Source organism: Equus quagga, chromosome 17 (assembly GCF_021613505.1).
Source record: "Equus quagga isolate Etosha38 chromosome 17, UCLA_HA_Equagga_1.0, whole genome shotgun sequence".
Classification (NCBI taxonomy): Eukaryota; Metazoa; Chordata; class Mammalia; order Perissodactyla; family Equidae; genus Equus; species Equus quagga.
This window is the reverse complement of record NC_060283.1, coordinates 32,619,058-32,635,038: the sequence shown is the minus strand read 5'-3', so window position 1 is coordinate 32,635,038 and position 15,981 is coordinate 32,619,058. Positions and strand designations below refer to the sequence as shown.

Below are 15,981 nucleotides of genomic sequence, written 5' to 3'. Positions count from 1 at the left end.
TTCTTCTCATGTGTGTGTGCTCCCGCGTGCTTGTTCTTCTCATGTGCGTGTGCTCCAAGTGTGTGTTCTTCTCATGTGCATGTGTCCCCATGTGCACGCTCCTGCATGTGCACATGTACTCCAGTTCCATATGTTTCATACACCCACAGGTTCCTTGGGAGTGACAACCAGGACACCTTCTTCTCCAACACCCAGAGGCACCAGATTGTGAGTGGGGGGTCCCTGCTGTGGGCCCCCAGCCCTGCCTGGCTCTGAGAGGCCTGCCGGCGCCAGACTTCCTTACCTGAGCTGGGAAAGAAGCCCTCCGTGGACACAGGAAGGCTCCCCTGGGGTCAGAGGGCTGAGGCCCTGGCGCTGGGAGACTGGCGGCCTAGAGGCTGCCCCCCCAGCTCATTGCACAGGGGAGCACGTGCCGAAGCTGCACAAGCACAGCTGGGCCCTGCCCCCCATCCCAGGGATCCCTCAGGGCCCAGAACGGATGTCACAGTGATGGACTTGTGGGACAGACAGCCAAGGCCACCAGGCCCAGGTGGGCGTGAGTCCCGCTGGCCGGTGAGGAGGGAGCCGAGGGACCGAGCAGACTCGAGCTGCGGCGTCCCTGAGGAGGGCGGGCAGAGTGGGGTCACTCCAGGAGGCCTGCTCCCATGGCCTGTGGTGGGGAAGGGGCTCCCACAGGCCTGCCTAGGAAAGACCTCTGCTGACCACTGGGGGCACGAGGCCACATGGGCCTGCCCAGGCAGGCAGTGCCACCCGACCCAGGTGTCCTCCTGGAGGCTGCCTCCTGCCCAGAGCGCAGGTCCAGGATGGCTGTGCACAGGCAGGGCCTGGGTTCAAATCCAGACTCGACTCCTCTGAGCCACCTGGCTCTGGCCAAGGTCTTCGCGTGAGCGAGTGGGAGAATGACCACAACTGGGGGGCTGTGGTGTGTGTTAGCCAGTGAACAAAGAAGACCTGGGCATGCAAAGCATTGTCACCAGAGGGCTGCGGGAGGCTGTCGCGGGCTTACCCCCGAGAGGGGCAGGCTGGGATGTCCCCACCCCCCCATCACATGACAATTGACCAGTGCCATCCCCACCAACCCATAGCTGTTTGAGATCCTTGCCAAGACCCCATATGGCCACGAGAAGAAAGGCCTGTTTGGGATTGACCAGTTGCTGTCAGAGGGTGTCTTCAGCGCGGCCTTCCCTCTACATGATGTGAGTCCTGGGGGGCTGGATGCGCCAGGGGTGAGGGCTCAGTCCTGGGCATGGGGGTGAGTTCCTGGATGAGGAAGACCCCCTGGTCCTGCTGTCTACCCCAGGAGACTGGGGGGCCTGGGCCCTGCCCTCCTGTGCTGGGCAGCTGTGGTCAGACACGCGCTGTGCTGGGGGCCAGCAATGCACTTGTGATGTGACCGGGCCACGCTCAGCCTGTCTGAGGCTGTGGGCGGCCACACGCTGTCCTGGCCAGGTAACAGGCCCGGCATCTCCACCTTCCTGGGCAGCTTCCCTCTCCGAGAAGTCAGTAAGATCTGTGCTCCTCAGGCAGCCGGGTAAACTAAGGCAGTGCCAGGGAGGCAGCTGCCACTGCGCCTGACTGTCATCCTTGACCAAATGTATACCGTGTGGGGCTGTTTACGCCCTGGCCCCCTGCAGTCACCCACCACGAGACCCTCAGAGCTGCAGGCAGGGGCAGCGGGGCCTCAGGGTCCGGGTCAGGCTTGTACCCACTGCTGTGTGACCGTGGGCACAGTCCCTCCCCGAACACCACCCACGGGTTAAATGAGGGTGTGGACGGGAATACCCACAGCCCTGCTCCCCATCACTTCTGGCGCCAGGGCCCGGGGGGACACACAGAGCCTGACACAGTGGCCTCACTGGCTCGCCAGTGCTGGACGCTGCACAGCACAGGCAGCAGAGTCCCCCACCCAGAGATACTCACCCCACCCTGGACTGCAGTTGCTGGCTCCTCCTGGGCCACCCTGCCCGGGTCCCTCCTCTACCCTGGACTCAGACCCTGGAAGCCCAGGCCGAGGGGCTCAACTCAGAGTCCCTTCCCAGACCCCCAGCACCCAGCGGGATTCTGTTTTCTTCCTCAAGCAGCAACTCTAGTTCCCAGGGTTTGTCGCCCATCTCCCCATGCCGAGTGGCACATGGTGTCGCTCAGTGCTGAAGCCCCCACACCTAGAACTGTCCAGTAGGGACGGTGCCCAGACCAGCCTGGACTCTCCCACCGATGGCTTCTTGTCCCCAGGGCCCCTTCATGACACCCCCGGAGGGCCTGCAGGCTCCGGGCCTCAACCAGCGTCAGGTCCTGTCCCAGCACTGGGCCCGCTGGCGCAAGTGGAACAAGTACCAGCCTCTGGACCACGTGCGCAGGTACTTCGGGGAGAAGGTGGCCCTGTACTTCGCCTGGCTCGGTGAGTCCCACGCCCGCTGCCCCTCGGGCCTCCCAGGCCCCCCGACTTGATCTGCAGGGTGACAGTCTGCTAACCCGTGTCCCCAAGAGGCCAGTGCTCCCCGACTCCCAACCCTGACGCTGCCCAGCTCCCCTGGACCCCCAGCCCAATGACATAACTGAGCACTGTGGCTGTCCTAGAGCCCTGTTAACAGCCCAGAGAGGGACTGGGAGCCCCCGTCTGCAGGCAAGGGCCCCTCCTGACTCCAGCCCTCAGTGTCCCTGGCCCACCAGACATGCCCCATGAGACCCTGGGTCACCCCAGGAACCAGTGACCTGGCGGAGGTCACCCCTGCCCCGGGGTCCAGGGAGAGTGGCCCTCTCACCTCCTCCAGGCAGGCTGTCGTCTTCAGAATGGGTGTCTGCCCTGGGCAGCCCCGAGGCTCCTTGCTCCCCTCGTGGGCTCAGTTCTTGCCCCACCCCCCACCTCCAATTCTGTGTCCAGCCTTCTAAAGTTTTTTCTTGTCCCCAAACACAGCATATGTGCCCCCTCCCCAGGCCTATGCAGTCCTCCAATCATGCATGTATGCATCTGTTCAAATGGCTAGCCATGTTGGGGTGCCGTGCACAGTGAGGAGACCCTGCCCTCAAGGAGGACACTGGCTATGGGTGACACAGAAGAAAAGGCCACCCACAGCCACTGTGGACCCAGACAGGGCGGGGGCTGCCTGCTGTGGAAGGGTGCGCCAGGCCAGGGCGTCGGGGCCAAGGCACAGCGCATGTGCGAGGACCTGAGGCTCCTCTCAGGACCAGGGAGGAGTGGGAGCCAGGGGACAGCAAGGCCAGGCTGGAGGGTCGCACAGGGTGGTCTTCCTCTGGGTTCTAGACAGAGCAGCATCTTACAGAGGGCACTCTGGCAGACGCAGGGCTGGAGCAGGACCCCAGGCCGGGGCTGGGCTGGACTCGTGGGAGGCAGACGGCTGCACACTGGAGGGATGGGGGGTAACTGAGGAAGCTGGCCCTGGGGGGTGCGGGGCAGGGTGGCATCCAGAAGGACCCTCAGTCTCCTAGGGCTGGAACATGGTAGGCACTGAGCCTCTCATAAAGGGGAGGTGCATCCCACGTGTGTTGGTTGAGGCAGATGGAGCTCAGGAAAGTGGTGGCCAGGAGGTGGGAAGCACAGGCGCCGGAGCCCCAGGTGCCGAGGTCAATGGGATGGGGTGTCCAGGGTCCAGGGCAGAGGCCAGGAGGGAGGGACTGTGCTGAGAGCTGCCAGGGGGACTCCTGAGGACCGTGCCCCTCACCGCTTCCTCCCAGAAGGCTTCAGACCCTGGTGGCTGCATGTGGTCTGTGGGGGACAAATGTGGCTGTGCAGATCTCCACCTGGCGCTCAGCCCAATTCTGGGTACACAGGCCCACCGGTTCACTGCCAGCCGACCTCCGTGTCCCCCTGCAGGGTTCTACACAGGCTGGCTCCTGCCAGCAGCAGCGGTGGGCACGCTGGTGTTCCTGGTGGGCTGTTCCATGCTGTTCTCAGACACACCCACGTAAGTGTCCTCTTGCCTCCGCTCCCAGGCCTGCCCTGTGTCTCCTGAGGCTGGTGTGCAGTGAGGAGAACCCACAGGTGCCAGGCCCCGTGCAGAGCTGGGGATGGAGGCGAGGGCTGGGCACATACTGCCCTCATGCACGTCACAGAGGGCCCTGTGGACCTGGCTAGAAGGCTGATGCAGGTGGACAGGTGTGCCTCCAGGCTGACGCAGGTGGACAGGTGTGCCCAGCCTGACGCAGGTGGACAGGTGTGCCCTCACGCTGATGCAGGTGGACAGGTGTGCCCCCACGCTGATGCAGGTGGACAGGTGTGCCCCCTGGCTGATGCAGATGGACAGGTGTTCACCCAGGCTGATAGAGGTGGACAGGTGTGCCCCCAGGCTGATGCAGGTGGACAAGAGTGCCCCCAGGCTGACAGGTGGACCACTGTGCTCCCAGGTTAATTTTATTGGCACTTACGCTTGTTTCTTATGATAGTGTCAACTTTTCTTATAATAAGTCAATGACTGGACTTGGGCATTATTTTATTACAGAGCTAAAATTTCAAAATGTTATCTCAAAACTTGTCACGCCACGTATTTTAAAACTACGTTTTAAAGAGACCCTGGGCCTGGCCAAGGCAGTGGTGGGAGGGAGAGGGTGAGCGTGGGACTGGCGGGGAGGGCTGTCCGCATGTCTCCACGAGCCCCCCCGCCCTGAAGGCAGGAGCTGTGCAGCAGCGCAGACAGCTTTGAGATGTGCCCGCTCTGCCCGGACTGCCCCTTCTGGCTGCTCTCCAGCATCTGCGCCCTGGTCCAGGTACAAGGAGGGAGTGGGCGGGCTGAGGCAGGCAGCTCCCCAGGCTCTCGTGCTGCCCCTGTGACCCCTGCTGTGTCGCCCTTTGAGGCAGAGCCCATGAGTTTTCTAACCTCTGTGGCCATGTCCCACCTGGATGGGGTTACAGTGGGTGCCTGCCTCTCAGCCCTCGGCAGAGAGCCCGCATGCAGTCGGTGCCCATACGGTAGCACTGTCTGTTATCACTCTTATTGTGGAACTAGCCACCAGGGTCATCTGGAGGACCCCTCAAGGCAGACAAGCCCTGAAGCTCTCAGGGCCAGACAGACTGAGCAGAATCTCTGCCTGAAGAGGCCAGGCGGGAGGCTCCCCAGAGTCCTGGAGCCCGTGGCCCACATGTCAGCCCAGCACGCTGCCGGGTGGGTCAGCTTCTCCCTGGGAACAGCAGCCTCGCCTGCCTCCCGCACATGCTGGGCCTGGAGCCCAGGTGCCCCAATGGACCCACAGCCCAGACGCACCTTTGCCACACTCCTGGGAATCCATCTGTGTCAGAATCCGGGGGCTGCTATAACAAATTGTCATAACTGGGGGCTTGAAACAACCGAAATTGACTCTCTCCCAGTTCTGGAGGCCGGAAGTCCAACCTCAAGGTGTCGGTAGGTGGGTTCCTTCTGGAGAACCTGTTCTGTGCCTCCCTCCTTGTTTGGGGGGCTGCCCCGAATCATTGGTGTTTGTTGGCTGTGGCAGCCTCACCCCAGCCTCTGCCTCCTTCTTCCCATGGCCTCTCCCTCTGTGTGTCTCTCTGTCTGCTTCCTTCTCTTCTAAGGATTTGTCATTTGGGTTAGGGATCCCCCCAGTCTGGAGTACCCTCACTGGAGATCCTTACCTTAATTACGTGTAAAAAGGCCCTTATTCCAAGTAAGATTACATTCTGAGGTTCCAGGTGGACATATCTTTTGGGGGCCACAATTCAATCCACTGCAGTCCTTCCTCTGGCCCCCAAAACTTCGTGTCCATCCCATGTGCAAAATACATTTGCCCCCAACATCCCCAAAAGTTCAGACGCGCTACAACCTTAACCGTAAGTCCAAAGATCTCATCTAAATGTCAACAGCTCAGAAAGGCCCAATCTCGTCTAAATCAGTCACGTTGGGCACGGGGGAGACTCGGGTGTGGGCCGTCTGGGGTGACAGTCCTCTCCCTCTGTGGGCCTGTGCAGAAGGACAGGAGGCATCTGCTTGTAAAATGCAGTGATGGACAGGCACGGGACATGCGTTGCCACTCCACACTGGAGAAATCGGGGGGCATAAAGGGTCCCCCAGTGCCAAGCAGGTGTGACCCCGCCCACCCGCCCGCAGGCTGGCCGGCTCTTTGACCACGGCGGCACCGTCTTCTTCAGCCTCTTCATGGCGCTGTGGGCCGTGCTGTTCCTGGAGTACTGGAAGCGGAAGAGCGCCACACTGGCCTACCGCTGGGGCTGCTCCGACTATGAGGACATTGAGGTGGGTTGTCGCCCCGCCTGTGGCCGCTCCCCGCGAGGGCCACTGCTAAGCACTGGCTCCCTTCTAGGAGAGGCCGCGGCCCCAGTTTGCCGCCTCGGCCCCCACGATGGCCCTGAACCCCATCACTGGCGAGGACGAGCCCTACTTCCCCGAGAGGAGCCGCCTGCACCGCGTGCTGGCTGGCTCCGTGGTGGTCGTGATGATGGTGAGGGCGCTGCCTCCCCGCCCACCCCTCTGCGTCGCCCCTCCATCCTCCAGAGCCGCGTGCAGCAGCTTTCGTCCCCCTTCCCACTTTGGGGCCAGGGCCTGATGCCTGCTCTGACCCAAAAGACCCTCACTGCCATCCAAAAAAGCCCCCTGTGCCTGGACTCCAGGGAGTGGCCAGGCTAGGGGTCTGGCTGTAAGAGGCGGGCATGTGCCGGGCAGGGGCTCACGCTGGGAAGTTGCTCCATGAATGTGGGCCTGGGGCATCCTTCAAGTTTAGGGGGGCAATCCCAGCACCAGGGGGTCCACCATACCCTGCCTTGGCCTCCAGCCAAAGGGGCTTCCAGCTGGATCCCTGCCCTCCCCTTCCAAGATGTCAGGAATTCCCAGTTTTTGGCTGGTGAAGGGTGGGGTGGGGGAGGAGGGAAGGTTCTCCAGCACCTGAGCCGAGGACAATGCACAGTGGCCCCCTTGACACCCACATGTGGTCCACCTTCTCATTCTAAAGGACCTCCCTCCCCCTGCCTCCCACCTCCCCCTCCAAAGCTCCCTGTCCCCCCCCACCCGCCTGCCAGGAATGGGAGGGAGCACGGCCTGGTCTAGAGGCAGGAGCAGCGATGGAGCTGCTGGGGGCTGTGGCCTGAGGACTCTGGGGTGCCAGGCTGGGTGTGGGGCTCACGTGCCTGACTGCCCGCAGGTGGCCGTGGTGGTCATGTTCCTTGTGTCCATCATCCTGTACCGGGCCATCATGGCCATCCTGGTGTCCAAGTCGGACAACACTGTCCTCGCAGCCTGGGTGAGCCTCCACTGCTCCTGCGGGGGTGGGTCTGGACCACCACCCCAGCACCCCTCTCTGACCCGCCATCTCCCATCAGGCGTCACGCATCGCCAGCCTCACAGGGTCCGTGGTGAACCTCATCTTCATCCTCATCCTCTCCAAGATCTACTTGGCCCTGGCCCACGTCCTGACGAGGTGGGGTGAGTGGCCAAGGCTGGCCCTGCCAGCCACAGTCAGAACGTGACTTTGTCACGGATCTACAGGGTCCTCATGTGTGAAGGAGGCACAGCTGGGGTGTGTGGGACCCCCCCACCAGATCGCTTAACCAACAGTGAGCAGGGCCTCCGTGGTGGGGCGAGGGGGCCCCTCCAGCCATCTACTTCCCTGTGTCTAAGGTGACTGTAGGTGGCAGCTCCTCTCCCTGCCTCCGCTCTTCCTCCCCGCTCTCTGCCTCCCTCCCCCATTTCCTAAGGACAGATGCTAATGAGCCAATCCCTTGGGCCACAGGTGGCTTGTCTGTCAACGGACCTGATCAGAACAGGGACAGAGAGCTCGGTGCTCACAGGAGGAGGACGATGGGCAGGAGAGTGCAGTGGAGGAAATGGCGGTGGGGGGGGTTGGTCCCAGGGAGACCAGGGTAGGAGAGGGCAGGGGCTGCACCGGGGAGTCACCCAGGGTGTTCCTGCAATGTGGGCCCTGCGTCCCCTTCTCCCAGCCTCAGGTGTCCCCTCTCGTTAACCTTTCCTGCTCCCAGCTCCCTCTCAGGACCCGCTCCCAGTATCTCACCACCTGGCCCATGCTCTTCTGTCACCCTGACTGCACCCCCTGCTCCCCGGGGCCACACCATGTTCATTCTCACTGTTTACTGTCACTCGTCCCTGCTCTTCCTTTACCAACACGATGATTTTAGATGATTTTGAAATTAGAAATTTAGGACTGTCGCACTGGGCCCCTTCTTGAGTGGATGTCTTCACACTATCCGGGCGCCCGGCAGCTCCCTCACTCTCTGATGGCTGAGGGGGTCCTCCATGCAGAGGGGGCCTTGAGGCGACTGAGCCAGTGCTCTCTGTGCCGCAGAAATGCACCGGACCCAGACCAAGTTCGAGGATGCCTTCACCCTCAAGGTGTTCATCTTCCAGTTCGTCAACTTCTACTCCTCGCCTATCTACATCGCCTTCTTCAAGGGCAGGTCCGCGCCCCTCTGCTGCGCTGGCCCGTGGCCTGCTGTGCCCTCCGCTCCTGTGTCCCCTCGATGCCCAGGGAAGGGGGGAAGGCATGGGAGACCGGGGGGCCTGGGGCTCGTGCTTCCTGTGGTCAGGTGGGGGCGGAGAAGAGCCAGGCACACCCTCAGGACCCTGCTCCCGCAGGTTTGTGGGGTACCCCGGCAACTACCACACCCTGTTCGGGATCCGCAACGAGGAGGTGAGTATGCAGCGAGAGTGGACCCACTCCTGTGACCCCCAGCAGCTGCTCGCCCCCCGGCACCCCAGGACTGCCACACTTGCTCATCACACCCCTTCTCTGCCATCCATGAAACACTCACCATTGGTGTGTCTCTCGTGTGTCAGCCTCCCCCATTTTAACTGGAGTCACACCTGAGCCGAGTTCCAGCCACTGTGATGGCCCCGGAGCCGCTATCACTGGCCTGGCCTCCCCCAACTGTCACCCCATGAGCACCAGCCACTCCGCTCGCCCTGGAGCCCAGTGGCTCTGCAAGCCGGGCTGGCCCTGTGGTTTCAGAAACTGGAAGCTGGTTCGGCGCAGGAGGGAGCACGGCTGTAGTGTGGGTTCCCCAAAGCAGACCCCAAGACAGAGACCCGGGGGCGAGCAGTGGGCGTGGGCATCACCCTGGAAGCAGGCCAGGGACAGAGGGTTTGCCGGAGGGGGTGCATCTGTGAGTACTTGAGAGATGGTCACCGCTGGGGGCACCTGGGCTCCACCTGCCCTGGATCCTCCCAGACGTAGAAACCCCCAGAGTTGTACCCCAGCTTCTGGTTCCTCAGTGGCCATGGGCCAAGCATGCCCTGAGGCTGGGGTGCAGGCAGCATGGATGGGTGTGTCCAGAACAGTCCACAGGTGGCCTCTGGGCTGGGCCAAGGATCACCATGCAGGGGGGCGGCGGGGTGTCTCCCTCTTTCCCACGGGTATGAGCTGTGACCCAACCTGACAGCTGCCTCCAAAGTGGCCACCCCCAAGGGACACTCTCCATGTCACATGAGAGGGGAGGGGCTTCTCGGGGACAGGTTACTGGGACCCCCCACTCAGGGGCGTAAGTGCACAGGACGTGCTGTGTCAGTCAGTCAGCGGGAAAGTTCCCAACTCAAACTGGCTTAATCCAAAAAGAGTTTCCTTGGCTCCTGTATGGACAACGTTCAGGGCTCTGTGGGCTCAGGTGTGGCTGGATCCAGGTGTTTACACGATGTTGCACTGCTTTCCCTACTACTGGCCACGCTCTCAGGCAGCTTCTCCCCACCTGGTGAGGAAGACACCCCAACAGCACGGCTGACACCCTCAGCTCAGTACTTCTGTGCAAGGCGTGCTGTCCCGGAGCTCCTCCTAGAAGCCCCAGGCCCTGGGCTCACTCAAACTGAGTCACCGATTGGTGGGGCCTGCACCTTGGGTCCTCCCTGGAGCCACAGGCTAGGGTCAGCCCTGTGTAACCCCATGTGGGTCCCGAAAGGAAAACCAGGGTGCCGTATGGCAGTGCCCCTGGTCGTTCCCATTCACTGCCAGTTAGACCTGAGGGGAGACTGTGGGGGGCTTCAGTGATACTGAGGAGAGGGATGGAGGGAGGGAGGGTTTTGGCAGTCCTCAATGTGCTCAGGATATGTCTGAAAGGGAGGTGAGGGCATGACAGGGCCACCTTTGAGGCATAGAGAGGGATGAGTGGACAGGAGGCCAGTCCCTCCCTGAGCTAACCTGGGCCCTGCTGCTGTAGTGTGCGGCCGGGGGCTGCCTCATTGAGCTGGCACAGGAGCTGCTGGTCATCATGGTCGGCAAGCAGATCATCAACAACGTGCAAGAGATTCTCGTCCCGTGAGTCACCCCCACCCCGCCCTGGGCAGCATCCAGGGACCGTGGGCCCAGTGTCTGGGGCAGCAGCCCAGCCCAGCCCCAGCCTGGGAGAGGTGGAGGGAAGGCGAGTCAGCCCCTCCTGGACCTCAGCACCACAGTGCAGGGGAGGGGGAGGGCTTCCTCAGCCACATCCCAGGCTCTGCGACACCCCCACCCCAGGTGGTTGCCCATTGAGCTCTCCTGCCCCGGGGCCAGCTTTGGGGCTGGGAGGGGGCCTGGGTTCTTGGCCCAGCCTGAGGCTACTGCGGCTGGGCCTCCCCACTCTCCGACGCAGCGCCAGAGACGGAAGCAAGGGGAGGCCTCAGGGGACCTTACCAGGGATGGCCCAACCACTGGGGTCCCATCTCCTCAGGGCCACCCCCACTGTCACCATTGTGGCCCATCAAGGCAATTGGGCCACCCTCCCAGGCCGGAGCCACCGCAAAGGATGGCCAGAGGCTGGACCTGACCTGGACATCTCCCCCAACCCCACCCCTGGCACATCAGCTATCCACCTCCCGCCCTCCACGGCAGCTCCTGACTTGGCATCAGCTCCCCTGGGGCACCACGAACCCTAGCTGTGGGGCTTTGGCCAAGCCCTGTCCCCTCTTTGGGTGGCCCTGGTTCTCAGGGCACCAACGTGCTCTGAAGCTGAGCTCACAGACACCACGAGTGCAGGGCGCAGCTGGGTGCCTGGTGGGGCAGGGGCTGGACGAGTGACAGTGAGCAAAGCCACATGCACACGTGCCCCCACTGGCACAGCGACAGTCCTGATCCGCTCCCTCAACCTTGACATAGCTCTTGGCACTTCTTTGAGTTCCCAGGAGGAATCCAGCTCCATAGGCTTCCGTGAGCCATGCCATGTGGCTTGTCCTGCGGGTGCTGCAGGGGGGCTGGCGGAGGGGTGTGGCCCCTCAGAAGGACATAGATGCTCTCATCCACTCTGTCCTGCGAAGGCCTTGCCCCACCGTGCTCGCCCGTGGCCCCGGCGCCCCATCTCCCTGCTGCCCTTTATCTGGGGAGCCAGCAGGCCCAGCGTGGAGGCAGGGCCATCTTCCCCGTGTCTCCCTCTCCAGGAAGCTCAAGGGCTGGTGGCAGAAGGTCCGGCTGCGCTCCAGGAAGAGGCAGGCAGGCGCTGCCGTGGCAGCTGGCCGGGCGCCCTGGGAGGCGGACTACGAGCTTCTGCCCTGCGAGGGCCTGTTTGACGAGTACCTTGAAATGGGTAGGAGCCATGTTAGTGGCCACGGCCACGCCAGCACCGTGGGCAGGCTGGGGCAGTCACACCACTCACGGGGCTTCCAGCCTCACCTTCCCCGGTCTGCATCCACCTTGACACGTGATGTGCCCGTGGCGGTGGGGACAGGGGGGCCTGCAGAGAATCCGAAGAGGAATTGTGGGGGTCAGACTGGGCAACACCCAAGAAAGGCCGGCCGAGGAGGGGAAGGAGCAAGCGCCGTGGGCACAGGGGTCAGGAGAAGACCTGGTGGCAATTGACGGGTCTCCTGGAGTGGCTTTAATCTCCTCCCACCCGGGAAAGCATGACCAGAGCCTCGTGGGAAGGAAGCCAGGAAAGAAGCAGGGTCTCGGGGGAGCGGGCCCTGGGGGTGAGGGGCAGGCTGCGCCTGGGAGCCTGGGAGTTGATTTTCTCCGGCAGTTCTCTCCATGCCCACGGTCTTTGCTGGCCCTTTGGCTGTGCCCTTGCCGGACGGCGGCCCATACCTAAGGCTCATTCCCCTCACGGGCGGTGCACCTTTGAGGGCAGGGTCTGTGTCTAACGTCGCACAGTCCCTGCAGCCCAGGGTCCTACTCTGAGATGACAGAGGGGAAGAACAGGGCACGCTCCGAACCCAGAGTGTAGCATCTCAGCCCCGCACATTGCTCTGAGCTCCCCGGCAGCCAAAGCAACAGGGGTGACAGCAGTGGCCTTATTCCACGGATAAAGGGGCAGGCCAGCTCACAGGGGAGACATGCTTTTTCATGATAACTCGGGGGCGGGGCGGGAGGCTGGTAGAGGGAGGGGGGTTCACCTCGTGTGTCCCCACTCCAGCGGACAACAGGCAGTGAGACCCCAGGCTCTCTTGAGTAATTCTACAGAAGACCCGGAACCCCTTCCAAGGAGCCATTTCCTAAAGCTCCCCTGAGTGGGGTGAATGGAGGAGCCAGACCCCAAATCAGAAGCAGGTTTCTGCGCCCTCTCCTGCCACGAGCTACAGGGTGGGCGCGGCCCGGGGCCCCCAGGGAGCATGCGCATCCAGCTGGGTGTGAGCAGTCAGGGAGGCGCCCTGGGGGAAGGGGCCCAGGAGCGGAGCCTGCAGGATGAGTATGAGCAGGAGGAGAGGGGTGGCCCGAGGCTGAGACCCTTGTGGACAGAGAGGTGTCCCCAGGGCCTCCCCTGCAGGGCGCACGTGCAGGGTTTACCGCGGGCGGGCAGCGGCGGGCCCTGGTCGCAGGCGCGAGCGGGGCCCCGGGGCCGCGGCGTGGCGGTGACCCGCGCCCCCCGCAGTGCTGCAGTTCGGCTTCGTCACCATCTTCGTGGCCGCCTGCCCGCTCGCGCCGCTCTTCGCGCTGCTCAACAACTGGGTGGAGATCCGCCTGGACGCGCGCAAGTTCGTGAGCGAGTCCCGGCGCCCGGTGGCCGAGCGCGCGCAGGACATCGGCATCTGGTTCCACATCCTGGCGGGCCTCAAGCACCTGGCGGTCATCAGCAACGTGAGCGCGCGCGCCGCCCCGGGGGCGGGGGTGGGGGCGTGGCGCTCGGCCCCGCGCTGACCGCCCGGCCGCCCAGGCCTTCCTGCTGGCCTTCTCCTCCGACTTCCTGCCGCGCGCCTACTACCAGTGGAGCCGCGCCCGCGACCTGCGCGGCTTCGTCAACTTCACGCTGGCGCGCGCCCCGCCCGCCTTCGCCGCGGCGCACAACCGCACGTGCAGGTGAGGCGGGCTCCAGGCGCAGCCGGGCGGGGGCGGGGGAGGGACGGGGAGGGGCCCTGGGAAGAGACCGGGGGAGAAGCTCCCCAGGGGAAGGGAGCAGGCCTGAAGGACAGGGAGGAAAGAAAGGTCCAGAGCGCCCGTGGCCCCAGCCTGCCTTTCCTGCCTCGGGAGCCCCGCGCGTTTTGGGACAGGACGTCGGTGGTCAGCAGAACTCAGCGCTGCGGGAGGGGATTGCGGTGACCAATCCGATGTCTTTATGGGCATAGGTGTCCCTTTTCTATTTCTTCTTGAGTCAATCTTGGTAATTTTGATTTTTTTTTTTTTTGGCAGAAAAGTCCATTTCAGCTCAGCTTTAAAATGTAATGACACAATTTATTCTAATATTCTCTCATGAGTTCCTTAAGCCCTCCTGTTTCTCTAGTTATGGCCCCATTTTCTTTCCAGATGCAGTTTGTGTCTTTCCTCTTAAAAATCAGTCTCCTGGAGTTGAAACCTTAGCTCACTCGTTTTCAGTCTTTCCTGGGTTTTCATAAAGAAACGTACGTCTGTAAATTTACTTAAAGCCTCATTCCCTTAGTGTGAATCATCCTTCTGTTCTTCACTTCTCAATCTTTCACAACTTCAGGTGTGATTTCCCTGTTTATCCATGAATTACTTAGGAGAGTAACTTCCCAAACACATGGAGTTTTTCCTTTTTGATCCTTTTAAAAAAATCACTGATTCTGGTTTAATTGCTTGGAGGTCAGAGAACCTGAAGTAATGATGAAAACCTCTCATTTATTGAAGCTTCTTTTATGATCTGGTCACAGTGGGTTTTTGCGTGTTTCAGGTGAACTTGAAAAAAATCTGACTAATTTTGGGGTGAGGTTCTATATCTACCTATTAGGTCAGAGTTCTTAATTTTATTGTTCAGATTTTGATTTTTTTCCCCTGCTTGATCTATCAAATTCTGATAGAGGTGAGTTAAAATCTTTTCAGGAATGTAGGGTTATCAGTTTCTTGTAGTCCTGTCAGGTTTTGCTTTATGTATTTTGAGGTTCTTAGTTGCATAAAAGTTTGTATTTGTGATCCCTTCTTAGTGGATACTTCTTCCACTGCCATTCTTTTTTTTAATTCTTCTTCTCCTGCCTTCTGGCAGCTGAGTGAAAGTGTTCTGTATTTTTTTTCTCTTTATGCTCATTTGGAACTGATGGTTTTTTATTATTTTTATTATTTTAGGAATTACCCTTATATTTTCAGCATATGTTCTTAACTGTACATTGTCCTAACCAAGCCTGAAGGAATTCATTTTTGTCTTCTCTCCCTGGCATGACAAGGACCTTCATGTGTTTACCCCCTGTTGAGCACCCATCAGTCCATCTTACTATTGTTGTAGAGTTTTAATTACTATTTAAAATACACAAAACATCTTTAGGCATTTGTTAATCACATCTGTTTGGTGTATTTTACTAACTTCTGTGGCTACAATAGCTTCTTATGCATTGCCTTCCCTCTGAGTTCATTTTTCTTCTTGCTGAAGTATGTCCTTTAATAGCTCTTTCAGGAATGATGTGTGGTTGGTGAACTCTTACATATGTTGTTTTTTATATGTCTGAAAATATCTCTGTCTTTGTCCTTTAAATACCAGGTAGAACATTTTAGGTTAAGATTTACTTTCCCTCAGCTCTTTGGAAATATTACTTTATAGTGACCTGACTTTTCTTGTTGGAAGCATTCGTAGCATATAAGTTTTTTTTCTCATTTTCCTTAATTTGTGTCACTAACAGGTATCTGCCATGGTTGGGTTTATTTAAAAGTTTCTCATTGAGAGTCACAGTGTGATACTGATCTAAAGAGTGATGTCTTTCTTTAGTTCTGGAAACATCTCCATTTTGTCCTTCAAATAGTGCTTCCCCGCTCCTTCCGTTCTCGTCTTCTGGAAGTCCCATCGTGTTGCAGCTTTTCCATTTCTCCTCAAGTCGCTTGAGTGCTGTTTTATATTTTTAATTCTTCTTGGCTCTCTATATTGCATTCAGGGTCATTTCATCATAATTGTCTCCCATTTCCCACAGTCTCTCTTGTGTCTAGTTTCGTCACTTAAAATTTATCCCATTCATTGAGAATTTTTTTCAATGACTATATATATACATATATATACACACATATATATATATTTATATTTATTTATTTATTTATTTATTTAGATTTTTTACTTTACCTTTTTCTCCCCAAAGCCCCCGGTACATAGTTGTGTATTTTTAGTTGTGGGTCCTTCTAGTTGTGGCATGTGGGACACCGCCTCAGCATGGCCTGATGAGCAGTGCCATGTCCGTGCCTAGTATTCGAACTGGCAAAACCCTGGGCCGCCAAAGCAGAGCACGCGAACTTAGCCTCTTGGCCACAGGGCTAGCCCCTATATTTTTAATTTTCGAGATTTTTGGCTTTTTCTTTCCTACAAAGTTGACCTTGGTAATGCTTTCCATGGAGGGCAATATGTAAGTTTATGTCACAAAATGGAATGTCACATCTTACCCCAAGACAGAAATACAGGAAGATGTCAAAGGATGACAAGATGACCACCGATCTGAAATAGCACAGCTGATGGATGGGCTCATTACAGTAGGGAGAGCTGTGCGGGGCAGGCAGTCTCCGAGCAGAAAGGACTGCTGACTGTATCTGATGGCACAGTTCCATGGTACAAGTAGGTTGATATCACCTGTAGCAGCAGACTTAACGGATTGTCACGTCTACTAGATAGTGGGGCATTTGCCACTGTGGGGCCCGGTGCAGCATGGTAAGGGGATGGGACAGTCTGGCCCATCCACCCCGCTGGAGCCC

General features: G+C 59.3%; 1 protein-coding gene across 1 annotated transcript in view; it reads left to right on the top strand.

Annotated features, from left to right (window-relative positions):
- Positions 1–15,981, top strand: part of ANO7 (anoctamin 7) — a 35,902-nt gene that overhangs the window by 16,942 nt on the left and 2,979 nt on the right. The window contains exons 6-20 of the mRNA XM_046643110.1: positions 150–207; positions 1,086–1,196; positions 2,233–2,398; positions 3,833–3,923; positions 4,626–4,722; positions 6,057–6,200; positions 6,268–6,405; positions 7,102–7,200; positions 7,280–7,382; positions 8,260–8,371; positions 8,550–8,604; positions 10,121–10,218; positions 11,313–11,458; positions 12,740–12,945; positions 13,022–13,164. Of these exons, the coding sequence (XP_046499066.1) occupies positions 150–207; positions 1,086–1,196; positions 2,233–2,398; positions 3,833–3,923; positions 4,626–4,722; positions 6,057–6,200; positions 6,268–6,405; positions 7,102–7,200; positions 7,280–7,382; positions 8,260–8,371; positions 8,550–8,604; positions 10,121–10,218; positions 11,313–11,458; positions 12,740–12,945; positions 13,022–13,164 (1,767 nt within the window). The remainder of the gene's footprint in view (positions 1–149; positions 208–1,085; positions 1,197–2,232; positions 2,399–3,832; positions 3,924–4,625; positions 4,723–6,056; positions 6,201–6,267; positions 6,406–7,101; positions 7,201–7,279; positions 7,383–8,259; positions 8,372–8,549; positions 8,605–10,120; positions 10,219–11,312; positions 11,459–12,739; positions 12,946–13,021; positions 13,165–15,981) is intronic.